Below are 14,451 nucleotides of genomic sequence, written 5' to 3'. Positions count from 1 at the left end.
TTTATACAAAGTCATCTTATTGCCCCCATAATCTGGGTCCTCATTTTACCTACCTCGGAAGGATGGAAGGCTGAGTCAACCTTGAGCCTGGTGAGATTTGAACTCGCAATAATTGCAGGCAGCTGGCAGCTAAGTGCTACTTAACAGCACTGTAGTCCGCTGCACTACCAAGGATCCTGGTTTTAGCCAGGAAGTAATGTGTTTTTTACCTTCTGCGCATGGGCAGAAGGTATTGCACATGCGGAGAACGTCTGCGCGCACACGTGACGCGCACACGCTTCCGAACTGGTAAGGAGGTCGGTAAAATGAGGACCCATATTGTTGGGGGCAAGATGCTGACTCTGTAAACCGCTTAAAGAGGGCTGTAAAGCACTGTGAAGCGGTATATAAGTCTAAATGCTATTGCTATTGTATGCTCCCCTTCAAGGGGGCACCCACGGGAGGTCAACAGATTGGGGCTTCACACCTGCCATTTTGACCTATTGGCTGTGGATACCCTTCCCACTTATTCAAGCATCTTTTCATTCCATCCTAAATACCCTTCCCACCATAAAGATACATTATGACAGGTAGTCCTTGATTTACAACCTTTTGTTTAGTGGCTGAAGTTGCAACAGCACGGAAAAAAACGACTTACGACCATTTTTCACCATGACTATCGCAACATCCCCGCCGTCAGATGATCAAAATCGGGATGCTTGGCAATTTGTTCGTATTTATGACGGTTGCAGCGTCCCGAGGTCGTGTGATCGCCGTTTGCCATATTCTGGCCTGTCAATGGGGAAGCCAGATGCACATAACAACTGTGTTAGTAACATAAAAACTGCAGTGATACATTTAATGACTGTGGCAAAAAAAAAGGTTGTAAAATTGCTTAACGCATTGTAAGCCGCCCTGAGTCTTCGGAGAAGGGCGGCATATAAATCAAATAAAAAAAAAGGGGGGGGGCAAAACTCACTTAACCGCTGCCTCTCTTAGCTACCGAAATGTGGGCCTCAATTGTGGTCGTAAATCGAGGACTACCTGTATTCCATTCCGCTAGTTATAAACTCTCAGAGAATTTAATTAATAAAACAAGCTATAAATGAATCAGACTTCAACAGTAAGGGAGTAAGTGCCCTACGCACTGCACATCAGAGCCACTGAAGCTTGGAAATCTCAGAAATAATTTGTTGATTTGTCTGAATTGTCTTTAACCGTAAAGATGCAATCTTCCGGTCTTCTTTAATACTTGATTTTTTTTATTATTATTATGGAGTGTTTTTAGATTTGTTTTATGTTTTTCTTTTATTGTTCGCTGCCCAGGGTCACATTCTGTTTGCTGTATAAATGTAAGGAACGGATAAAATAAAATAAATTCAGCATGGTTTGGTAGAAATGTTATATTTCTACAGGTTTTTCAAATGAGTTACCAGCACGCATAATCATCAAAATCAGAATTCATCCATCATTCTTGCTCTTTCTGACCTTGCTTATTTACCCAGAAGAACAATACCAAAATGACATTCCTGTGTCACCTCCCTACAAATTAAAAAAAAGAAAAGTCCACATATTTTTCTTCACATCCTCCCTTCGCATCCTTTATATTGTGCATTCTTTTAAGCAATCGGAATTGGACATGGTCTTTAAAACATGATTAATGAGGGGAAAAAATAGCTGTGGAATTTTTTTCATTACTATAGTTATTTACAACAGTTTGCCCCCAACATTGTGTCTCACCCCCAGGATGTGATTTAGGTGGTGTTGAAATCTAAAATTTGTTACTACTGGTTCTGTGGGCATGGCTTGGGGGGGTAATATTACTAGGTGGGCGTGGCCAATTTTTATTTTTATTTACTTTTAAAACCATTTTTTTCTACAACCTCTTCGGCGAAGAGGTTGTAAAAAGATGCTTTCAAAAGGCTCTGACGATCTCAGCTGACTTGCCTGATTGGCAGAGGCATTTTTTCTTTTAAAAGCCTCTGACGATCCCAGCTGAGTTGCCTGATCATCAGAGGCATTTAAAAGAAAAAAAGCCTCTGCAGATCAGGCAACTCAGCTGGGATCGTCAGAGCCTTTTGAAAGCATTTTTTTCTACAACCTCTGAAGAGGTTGTAGAAAAAATGCTTTTAAAAGCCTTTGACAATCCCAGCTGAGCCACGCAGTCATCAGAGACTCTTATTTTTCACTTTTAAAAGCATTTTTTTGGCCGAAGAGGTTGTAGAAAAAATGCTTTTAAAAGTAAAAAAAAAAGCCTCTGATGTTCGTGCGTGTTAAGGATATTGTTGTTGTGTTACCAACCAGCAGAGTAAATGCACAAGGAAACGTTGCTGAGAGTAATGAATAAGAGTTATGCAAACTGGTTTATCAAAAGTTTACTTTATAGTAGAAAAACAGTCTCATAGTCTTTAAACAAATTCCAAGTCTTTGCCAGTTAAATCAGTACAGTAGTTACAGATATCTTCTTACCAAACAAACATTAGTTGGTTAGAATAACAAACTCACTCTGGTTCACAAACCACGATGGTTGCAGATCCATCAAACGATGATTAGCAGATAACAACTCCTCTCAATGGCACCATATCATACTCTGGTAGCATATCACATCAGCTTCATACACAATGGCAGCATATCATAGCAGCAACTGAACACGTTACAATACCTTGCTTAAATACTCTTACAACCAGTCATTACCTAATTACAGCATGACTCAGCATTAAAGTCACATAATACATTTACAGATTAAAGTTACAGTACACTTATATTACCTGGACAACTGTTAGGCTCAAACCATATCCTAACAGTGCGGCTCAGTTGTTAGGATATGGGGGGGTGGGGGTGGGCAGGGATTTTTGCTACCAGTTCTCCGAACCACCTGCCTCCATCGCTACCGGATCAGGCGATCCAGTCCAAACCAGGAGCATTTCATCCCTGGATTTAGGCCAAATTAATGTTTCTGTATTCCTATCTTTGAAACACCAGCTACCGTAGTTGGAAAACAAAGGTAGTTTTTTCAGTTGCCACAGCAAAGGCAATTGAATCTTTATTTTAATTCAATTTTATTTATTTATTTATTTTGATTATTTATTTATTTTGATTCAATTTGATAATTGAATCAAAGGCTATTAATCTTTATTTTACACTTAAAATAAGAACTTTTTAAAAAAATTATTAAATGCAGGTAGTCCTCAAGTTAAAATCACATTGAGCCCAACATTTATGTTTCTAAGTGAAATATTTGATAAGCGAGTTTTGCCCCCATTTTTACGACCTTTCTTGCAACAGTTGTTAAGTGAATCATTACAGCTGTTACATTAGTAACATGGTTGTTAAGTGAATATGGCTTCCCCATTGATTTTGCTTGCCAGAAGTTTACAAAAGCTGATCACATGACCCCAGGAAAACTACAATCATCATACATATGAACCAGTGGTGAAATGTAAAATTTGTTACTACCGGTTCTGTGGGCGTGGCTTAGTGGTGGTGGTGGGTAATTTGAGTGGGCGTGGCCAACTTTTTTTTTACTTTTAAAACCATTTTTTCTACAACCTCTTCGGCCTAAGAGGATGTGGAAAAAAATGCTTTTAAAAGCCTCTGACAATCCCAGCTGAGCTGCGCCATCATCAGAGTCTTTTTTTTTAAACTTTTAAAAGCATTTTGTCGGCTGAAGAGGTTGTAGAAAAAAATGCTTTTAAAAATTAAAAAAAAAGCCTCTGATGATCGCGCAGCTCAGCTGGGCATGGGGGGGCCCGGGATTTTTGCTACCAGTTCTCCGAACCACCCACCGCCCTCACTACCGGATCGGGTGATTTTAGAGGCGAAAGTTTCATACAGGTAAATCAAAGAATTGGAGCTGAATGTTGCTTTTCCCTGGTCCAAAGCTCAGTCAGGAAATTAGGAGCGACACATATTCAGGACATCAAGCTCAAGACTGGAGTGTTGTTTGCCATGGAAGTTCTCTGTCTCAAAGTTGTGCCTTTTTCTTTTCAAGGGTCTTTACTGAACTCTTCGTTCCACTTTCTTGATCTTTGTGTAGTGTATGAAGGTTGCAGATGTTTTCTTTCTCTAAATTTTCTCTTTCTTTCCTGGATCAACAGTCCCTACTCACAGTCACTCATGCCCTAGTCACTTCCCGTCTTGACTATTGCAATGCGCTCTACATGGGGCTGCCCTTGAAGAGCATCCGGAAGCTCCAGTTGGTGCAAAATGCAGAGGCCCGCATGGTTTTGTGTAGACTTCGGTATGCACATGTATCACACCTCCTGCGGGAGTTGCGTTGGTTGCCGATTTGCTTCCGGGTGCAATTCAAGGTGCTGATTGTCACCTTTAAAGCTCTTCCTGGCTTGGGACCAGGCTATCTGAGGGACTATCTCTTGCTGGTCACGTCTACCCGACCGATCAGAGCGGGGAGGCAGGGAATGTTGCGGGTCCCATTCCCCAAGGGAGATACACCTGGTGGGACCCAGAAGAAGGGCCTTCTCCGTGGTGGCTCCCTCTCTCTGAAACATCATTCCCCCAGAGATTAGAATGGCCCCCACTCTAATACTCTTCCGAAAGGCACTGAAGACCTAGTTCTGCCAGCAGGCCTGGGGAACTCAGAGCGGGATGGAGCCCATTAAATGGTTTGTGTGATCTGCTATCGCCAGGGTGGGGGGTGGGGGTGATTTTATTATATTGTACTATATTAATTTATTTGATTCTTTTTGTTACCGTGTTTCCCCAAAAATAAGACCAGGTCTTATATAAATTTTTGCTCCAAAAGACGCATTAGGGCTTATTTTCTGGTTAGGTCTTATTTTGGGGGAATACAGTTCTAAATGCATCCATATGGCTGACAATCTTAACTGGGGCTTATTGGGGGGGGGTAGGCCTTATATTATGTGCATCCTACCCGCCTCCCACCGTCCTGTCCGCTCACACAGGGCTGTCCTCCTCAGGGTACCGTTGACCAAACAATGTCGTCTGGCGATAGCCAGGAGTATAGCATTCTCTGTGGGCGCTCCTGCCCTCTGGAATGAGTTACCCACCGAGCTTTGGATGGCGCCCATCCTCTGCTCCTTCCGTCGAGACCTAAAGACTTGGCTGTTTCAACAAATGGGTTGATTCTGATTCCTGGGTTTTATTATTTATTGTTGTGGTTTTAATTACGCTTCCTTTTATTACTGTATGTTTTTTAATCTGTGTTCGCCGCCCTGAGTCCTTAGGGAGAAGGGCGGCATATAAATTTTTGTAAATAAATAAATAAATCCTGGAAAAAAAAATCATGCTAGGGCTTATTTTCCAGTTGGGTCTTATTTTTGGGGAAACAGGGTAGTTTTTATTGTTTTAAATGTGGTTTTATATTCTGTAAGCCGCCTTGAGTGTCCATGGGCGAATAGGCGGCAATATAAATTTAATAAATAAAATAAATATAAATAAATAAATAAATCAGGGGACTCAACCTGCAGATTTGCTTCTGTAACAGGGGGCTGATTCCCTGACGGCTGAAATGTGGTGGGCCCGTCTTGCAAACTTGTGGCAAGACAATAGGTCCCAGTCTCATCTGCAGATGCTGGAGAACATGCCGTCCCTGGAGTTGCAAGGTCAGAGCGTAGCGAGCTCTCTTCCAAATTGAGTCAGACAGGCCCATAATCAGAGAGATTTCATTTTAATGTTGCTTGTGACTCATCAGGAATAAGCGTGATCTCCAGACATTGCTGTGTACATGATGTCAGTAAAATGGATTATTTTTCTCATTCACAGTATATTGCACTAAGATTGTGGAAAGTCAGTATTTTTCCGTCTCATCGGATTGATTAAGATGTTCCTTACCATCCTAGCTGCGTGACATGCATTGGGTGGGAGAGGGGGAAGATAAAAAAAAAGGCAAGATAACAATAGACTAGGAATAGGAATAGGAATAAGGATAGGATAGGATAGGATTAGGATAGGATAGGATAGGATAGGATAGGATAGGATAGGATAGGATAGGATAATAGAATAGAATAGAATAGAATAGAATAGAATAGAATAGAATAGAATAGAATAGAATAGAATAGAATAGAATAGAATTCTTTATTGGCCAAGTGTGATTGGACACAAGGAATTTGTCTTTGGTGCATATGCTCTCAGTGTACATAAAAAGACAAGATACATTCATCAAGAATCATAAGGTACAACACTTAACGATAGTCATGGGGTACAAATAAGCAATCAAATCATATTAGAAAACAGTCAATATAAACCATAAGGATACAAGCAACAAGATTACAGATGACTGTAGTGGGAGGAGATGGGTGATAGGAACGATGAGAAGATTAATAGTAGTGCAGATTTAGTAAATAGTTTGACAGTGTTGTGGGAATTAGTTGTTTAGCCAGAGTGATAGCGTTCAGGAAAAAACCGTCCTTGTGTCTAGTTGTTCTGGTGTGCAGTGCTCTATAGTGTCGTTTTGAGGGTAGGAGTTGAAACAGTTTATGTCCAGGATGCGAGGGGTCTGTAGATATTTTCACAGCGCTCTTTTTGACTCGTGCAGTATACAGGTCCTCAATGGAAGGCAGGTTGGTAGCCATTGTTTTTTCTGCCGTTCTAATTATCCTCCGAAGTCTGTGTCTGTCTTGTTGGGTTGCAGAGCCAAACCAGACAGTTATAGAGGTGCAGATGACAAACTCAATAGTTCCTCTGTAGAACTGTATCAGCAGATCCTTGGACAATTTGAGCTTCCTGAGTTGGCGCAGAAAGAACATTCTTTGTTGTGGGAGTGTAGCTAAAGCTAAGCTTCTTTTTATGTGTGACATCATTGCACATACCAAAGGGACTCCGACCATGTTGTTGTGACCCTGTTAGATCCAGTTTGGTCTAGTAGTGGTTAAGGCACAGGGCTAGAAAGCTAAAAAGTTGTGAGTTCAAGCCCCCGTTTTGGCCATGAAAGACAGTTGCGTGACTTTGGGCCAGTCACTTTCTCTTAGCCCAATCCATTCATCGGGGTGTTGTGTGGGAAACAGGAGGAGGAAAATGGATAGGATATGTTCACCCCTTGAGTTGTTTGTAAAAATAGTAAGGCTGCGATATAAATAAAATAAATAAAATTATCCTGCTTTTTCTAACTCATTCTTGCTGATGCTTCCATAACTTGCAAATTGTCTACATCTTAACAAACGGGAGGGCATTTTTTGGACTGCTGCATGATGAACTGTGTTGAGTAAGTCAGTGTTTCACAAGCTTGGCAACATTAAAATGTGTGGACCTCAACTCCATGAATTCGCCAGCTACCCATGGTTGAGAAACAGTGGGATAAAGAATGCAAAAGAGATGAATTTTGAAAATGGATGGAGTTGGTTTTACACAACAGTAGAATAAAAGCCATTATACCCTCCCATAGAAGCTGTGAAACTTAGGAACGCTGGTGGAGAGGAGCTTCTTATGATGGTTATGCTGGGACTTGATCACTTATCTCCCACTCCTGTCATATTAGTGGAACATAAGATAATTGCGGTGAGACCAACAGGGTAGGTGAAACATTCAACGGGTGAATTAAACTGGCTAGAAATGGGTTTTGGAAAGCTTTACTCCATATCTGGGGATATTGGCTTGATTGGATGCAGGTAGGGGTGAAATCCAGCAGGTTCTGACAGGTTCTGGAGAACCGGTAGCGGAAATTTTGAGTAGTTCGGAGAACCTGCAAATACCACCTCTGGCTGGCCTCAGAGTGGGGTGGGAATGGAGATTTTGCAATATCCTTCCCACAGGAGTGGGGAAGGAATGGAGATTTTGCAGTATCCTTCCCCTGGAGTGGGGTGGGAATGGATTTTGCAGTATCCTTCCCCTGCCACGCCCACCAAGCCACGCCCACAGAACCAATAGTAAAAAAAATTGGATTTCACCACTGGTTAGGTGACTATATGTACTCTAAATCATGGGTCTCCAACCTTGGCAACGTTAAACCTGGAGGACGTCAACTCCCAAAGCTGGCTGGGGAATTCTGGGAGTTGAAGTCCTCCAGGTTTAACGTTGCCAAGGTTGGAGACCCCTACTCTAAATAGTCCTCAACTTAAAATTGGCTGCTTAGCAATGGTTCAATTATTACTCATTTCTATTTAAAATCTCCACTCCAGGGGAAGGATACTGCAAAATCCCCATTCCCTCCCCACTCCTGGGGGAAGGATATTGCAAAATCTTTATTTCCACCCCACTCTGGGACCAGCCAAAGGTGGTATTTACCGGTTCTCCAAACTACTCAAAATTTCCGCTACTGGTTTTCTGAACTACTCAAAATTTCCGCTACCGGTTCACCAGAACCTGCTGGATTTCACCCCTGGTCCTAGTTTAGTAGCTGTCATTTAGGTTAGTGAAGATTTTGAGCACTTTTCAAAGGCGATTATTGTGGGTTTTTTGAGGGGGCGGTGTCTTCAAGTCAGTGTTGCCTTCTGGCGATTGCTTGGACTAGACCACGGGTGTCAAACTCATGGCATCACGTGACATTTTGTGATGTTTTTCGTGGAGCTGGGGTGGGCGTGGCCTGTGTGTGACACATCCAGCCAGCGGGCTGCCAGTTGGACACCCCTGGACTAGTCCATTGTCTATTATATTAGAGTAATCCCAATGTCAAGTGCTAGGGAAATCAGGAGATCAGGGGTGGGTTCTAATTTTTTTTACTACCGGTTCTGTGGGCGTGGCTTATTTTGTGGGTGTGGCTTGGAGGTCATGTGACTAGGTGGGCGTGGCTAGCTGGTCAGAGTCCTTTCTGGAAGGTCCTCGCACTTACGACCAGTCCTCGCACTTACGACCCGACTCATTTGTTTGCTTTTAACACTGATCAGCTGTAGGACGGCCCTTTGAAGCCCCGCGGCAAGAGTTTAAACAGTTTTTTTCCCTCTAGTCATCAGCTGGGACTCAGGAGGCAGCAATAGATTGGGGGTGGGACCAAATAAAAGGTAAAAATAACGTGGGGAGGTGGGAGGGCGGGGGGGAGAACCGGTTCGGTGACGTCATATCGTCACCGCTATCGGCTCGGCCGAACCAGACCATACCGGGAGGAACCCACCACTGCAAGAGATTCAAATGAGTATAAAGATTTGTTGCAAGCTTAAATTCTACAAGAATCTGACCAACTAACGTTCAAGGGAAATGAGTGGGAGATAAGAAAGGCATTCGAGGTGGGCTGGACTTAGATCTCTGGCAGGCATACAGGGACTCGTGACTTATGACATGTTTTACCCCTCCCTTAGGCTAAGCCTGGTCATCTCCTACACCCAACTGAAAAAATAACCATAACTAATGCCAATTATTTATCCATCATCCTTATCTGGATGAAGTGGCATTAGTATATTGGCTGAAACTGATATAAAATAGTCCTGACCATCAGTATTAGTTTTTATTTTTGGGGAGTAGTGTTAGCTCCAAAAGCTCTCTGAAACCGCATGTCTGAATTTTCATAAGAAAGCGTAAAGAAGATGATCTTGATGAAAATATATGAATTCTGTTAGCACGTGAGGAGGAAAAAAGCTGTAAAGAAATGTGAGAAAAGATGAGGGGGGGAGAGATGCTTCCCAGGGAAGGTCATATAAATGAGGGAGGAGCCCAAAATTGAGTAGCTGGCAGAAAAAGGAACTTGCAAAGGATCAACTAATCCTTTGCAAGACTTGCAGACTTGCAACTGTCCCAAGAGCCTTGGTACTACAGTGGTTTAAAGCACCCTGTTATTAACACAGCTGCCTGCAATTTACTGCTGGTTCGAATCTCTCCAAGGCTCAAGGTTGACTCAGCCTTCCATCCTTTCTAAGGTAGGTTAAATGAGGACCCAGTTTGTGGGGGCAATAAGCTGACTTTGTATAAATATACAAAAGTATGAAGGCTATTGCTTAATGCACTGTAAGTCTCTGTGAGACTGTGAGTCTCCGGAGAAGGGCGGCATATAAATCAAATTAAAAAAAAAAAAAAAAAAAACTAATCAGGCGGTAAAAAGAGAAGATGGGAGATTTGTCCGTTCAGTCTTAGAAGAAGAATCTGTTGTTATAGCCTTAAAATAAAATAGATTTAGCTTATCTTGCCATGTTTCCTGTTCGTTCTGCTTGGAAGACTGACAAATACAAGTCCACAAAAAAAGAGAAAATATTTGGAAGAAGCTCAGTCAGGCACCTCCCTAATTCACATGAGTATAAGAATAAAGAACAGTCAGGTTTACGAGATTCTGTTTTTGTAGTCAGGTAGATTTAGCCTTTCTGTGGAGTTGACTCCTGCTCTGATCTACCTGAGGGAGCTTGTACAAAACTTCTTCTAGCATAGATTGTACATTGCCCACTTGAGCAATGACCTACACACATTTATTACAAAATAATAGAGTTGGAAGGGACCTTGGAGGTCTTCTAGTCCAACCCCTATACAATTTTAGACAAATGGTTGTCCGGTCTCTTCTTAAAAGCCTCCAGTATTGGAGCATCCGCAGCTTCTGAGGCAAGTTGTTCCACTGGTTGATTGTTCTTACTGTCAGGAAATTTCTCCTCAGTTCTAGGTTGCCTCTTTCTTTCTTCAGTTTCCATCCATTGCTTCTTGCCTTCTGATGTTTTGGAAAATAGGTTGACCACCTCTTCTTTATGGTAGCCCCTCAAATATTGGAACACTGCTGTCATGTCACCTCTAGTTCTTCTTTTCACTAGACTAGACATACCCAGTCCCTGCAACTGTTCTTCATATGTTTTAACCTTCAGCTCCCAGTCATTTTTGTCGCTCTTCTCTGCACTCTTTCCAGAGTCTCAACCTCTTTTTTTATGATATGGTGGCCAAAACTGGATGCAGCATTCCAAGTGTGCTCTTACCAAGGCATTATAAAGCGGTGGTATCACTTTTTGTGATCATAATTTTATCCCTCTGTTAATGCAGCCTAAGATTGTATTTTTTACCACCTGCCGCAGCACATTGCTAGCTCATATTTAAGTAAATTGTCTCTAGGGCTCCAAGACCCCTCTCGCAGTCACTGCCGTTGAGCCAAGTTTCACCTAGTCTGTACCTGAACATGTAAATGTAAAACTTTACTTTTTTCTACATTGAATTCCATTTTGTTAGATAAGGCCCAGTGTAAATGCCATTGGTCTTCATCCAATTTATTATTCCACTATCGCATATCCCCAGAGATTGACATAGTCAGAGTAGGGCATTACTGGGATGTGACGGCAACCGTACTTTATAAGATGCACTCCTCCCCCCCAAAGTGGGTGAAAATTGTGGTGCGTCTTATACACCGAGTGCTGCTGAAGCCCCCCCACCCCACCCGCCAGCCTCCACCCTTCGGCTGTTTTTGGCCTCTGCACATTGCATTTTCATCCTCCGCATGCCTCGTCTTTGGCCTCTGAATGTCGCATTTTCAGCTGGTTTCAGGCGGTAAGGATCAGCGGCGGCGAATGGGTTGTGCTGAATGACCGCGGCAGCGGCGAACGGGCCACGGCGGAAGCAAATGGGTCACGGCAAACAGGTCTTGTTGAACGGCCGCGGCAGTGCCGAACAGGCTGCGCCGAATGGGCCGCAGCGGCAGTAAACAGGTGGCGGTGAACGGGCCAGATGAATATAGGATGGATGCTGGGAGGCAAAGGCAGATTTTTTTTTCTTGTTTTCCTCCCCCAAAAAGGTAGGCACGTCTTATAGTCTGGAGCGTCTTATACTCCGAAAAATACGGTAATATTCAATGTTCTATACAGAGCCATGGTGCCACAGTGGTTAGAATGCAGTACTGCAGGCTAACTCACTGCTCACTCCAAGAGTTCGATTCTGAGCGGCTCAAGGTTAACTTAGCTTAACCTTGAGGTTAAGGTTAACCTTAACCTCATTTTTAGGCTCCTCCTAAAAATGAGGAGCCAGATTATTGGGGGCCATATGCGGACTCTAAACCTCTTAGAGAGGGATGTAAAGCAATGTGAAGCGGTATATATGTCTAAATGCTATTGTTAATGCTATAATCTTCCTTATCACGGTAAATGGGATATAATTTTAAATTGGACTTGCTCACAATTGGAGCTTGAGGTTACCTAATGCCCTTTCAAAGGGATGTTGGGAAGTACTTTTGGTTTTCAATCTAAGAAAAGCTATTATCCTGTACCTTATTTTTTGTTTTTCAGTACTTTGTGAAGAAGATGAAAGCTTCTTGTGCAGAACTGGGGTTTGTATCCCAAGAATTCTGCAGTGCAATGGCTTTAATGATTGTGATGACTGGAGCGATGAAATGCATTGCAGTAAGTTACCTAAGCGCGTTAGATGATATATTAGTGCGAAAAACAACATTACAGCTATTAGAGTGAACTTGTACTCATCCACTGTATCTGTATAATAGGTAGTCCTTGATTTACGACAGCAGTCATTAAATGAATCTGAGTTACGTGGTTGCTAAGTGAAACATGCAGTTGTAAGTCTGAATCTTTTCTCAGAAGAGGGCAACCAAAGTCATGAGTAGGATCAAACAAAAATATTATTTAATTTGGGAAGAAAGGCATCTGAAGGGGACTGTTTCAGCTGAATATGCATGTATGAAGTAAATGCACACAGAGACATTTCCCCACCCTCTCAAAGTCTGAAGTTATGTTCTGATTGGAAAGGGATTTAACACGAAATAATGCATATCTTCCCACGACACATTAATGTGTGGAATTATTTACCACAAGACATAGTGGTGATATCAATTTGGATGTGTCTTTTGCTTGGGGGAATGGACTATCTTAGTTCAACCAAACTAAGCTTTTTAAAAAAATATTTATTATTATTATTATTTTTTTGCAGATTGCAGTGAAGAGCTTTTCCGCTGCGACACTGGAAGATGCCTCAATTATACCTTTGTTTGTGATGGTTACGATGATTGTGGAGATCTTAGTGACGAACAGAATTGTGGTAAAGGAAAAAATATATTTTAAAAGCTTGGAGGAAGTGGTTTAATCCAGGGGTGAAATCCAAAATTTTTCCCTACCGGTTCTGTGGGCTTGGCATGGTGGGCGTGGCAGGGGAAGGATATTGCAAAATCTCCATTCCCATCCCACTCCAGGGAAAGGATACTGCAAAGTCTCCATTCCCCTCCCCTCCCCTCCTGGGGGAAGGATATTGCAAAATCTCCATTCCCACCCCACTCCAGGGAAAGGATACTGCAAAGTTTCCATTCCCCTCCCCTCCCCTCCTGGGGGAAGGATATTGTAAAATCTCCATTCCTTCCCCACTCTGGGGCCAGCCAGAGGTGGTATTTGCCAGTTTTCCGAAATACTCAAAATTTCCGCTACCGGTTCTCCAGAACCTGTCAGAATCTGCTGAATTTCACCCCTGGTTTAATCCCAAAAGAGTCGGATACAGGCATTGTTAGATAATATACAATACCACAGACAGCTATGTTTGTTCTAAAATCACAGCTCCCTCTTTCTAGATTCAATTCTGGAGCAGACAGAAGCCCAGAAGCAATAATTAGCATTATTTGATTATACAGATCAAAAGGTTTAAGCTTGTTTTTCATGTTCTCTGTGTACTATTCAGGTCTGAATGGAGAAGCCTATATACATTTATATAGATACTCTACAATCTGTAAGAAGTTTATAAGACTTACGGTAGCTATGTTATGTATTTAACATAATTGTTTATCAAAGTGATATACTATATTAATAAAAACTGGTCTAATAATGATTAATAAAACAGATCATAAAATGCACTCTTAGGAAATTTTTATATTTAGAATTTCCTTCAGTTACTTGTTGATAAACCAATGAGACCAATATCAAATTAGAGAAGATAAAGAAGAGAAGATAAAGAATTTATGACTTCCCTAAAGTATCTTGGCAGGTTATAATTTCATTCCTAATAACCCTGCCTGAAGGATACCCTCTTCTAGTCCACTTAATTAAAAACATTTTTATTCCAATTACCTTGTTCCAGAATATTCCATTGGATCAGGTCCAGCTCCTTTACTACACCGAACAAGATTATCATTGTTGATTTCAGTTTTTCTGAATGTTTATCTAAATACTCAGTAATTTAATATCATGTAAAATCTGTGGTCCTTTTATGAAATTGGATTGAGCAGGATAGAATAGAATTCTTTATTGGCCAAGTGTGATTGGACACGCAAGGAATTTGTCTTGGTGCATACGCTCTCAGTGTACATAAAAGAAAAGATACATTCATCAAGAATCATAAGGTACAACACTTAATGACTGTCATAGAATAGAATAGAATAGAATAGAATAGAATAGAATAGAATAGAATAGAATAGAATAGAATAGAATAGAATAGAATAGAATAGAATTTTATTGGCCAAGTGTGATTGAACACACAAGGAATTTGTCTTGGTGCATATGCTCTCAGTGTATAGAAAAGAAAAGATATGTTTGTCAAGCATCATAAAGTATAACATCTAATGACAGTCATAGGGTACAAATAAGCAATCAAATCATATTAGGATCAGTCCATATAAATCGTAAGATAAGATAGATAAACAAAGGTAATATTGCTTGTAATCTACATCCCAGGATCACT

The 14,451-nt window shown here is 41.5% G+C and overlaps 1 protein-coding gene across 3 annotated transcripts in view; it reads left to right on the top strand.

Annotated features, from left to right (window-relative positions):
* The window catches only part of CORIN (corin, serine peptidase), a 103,706-nt gene that overhangs the window by 48,002 nt on the left and 41,253 nt on the right, over positions 1–14,451 (top strand). For 2 of the 3 annotated variants that reach the window (XM_070948500.1, XM_070948498.1), the window contains exons 6-7: positions 12,066–12,179; positions 12,721–12,828. In XM_070948500.1, coding sequence (XP_070804601.1) covers positions 12,066–12,179; positions 12,721–12,828 — 222 coding nt within the window. The remainder of the gene's footprint in view (positions 1–12,065; positions 12,180–12,720; positions 12,829–14,451) is intronic. The other variant, XM_070948499.1, reaches the window with a different exon arrangement.

The sequence above is a fragment of the Pituophis catenifer genome, unplaced genomic scaffold, assembly GCF_029215685.1.
Source record: "Pituophis catenifer annectens isolate HBS135680 unplaced genomic scaffold, rPitCat1.0.hap2 SCAF_8, whole genome shotgun sequence".
Lineage (NCBI taxonomy): Eukaryota > Metazoa > Chordata > Lepidosauria > Squamata > Colubridae > Pituophis > Pituophis catenifer.
This window is presented reverse-complemented; position numbering and strand designations above follow the sequence as displayed.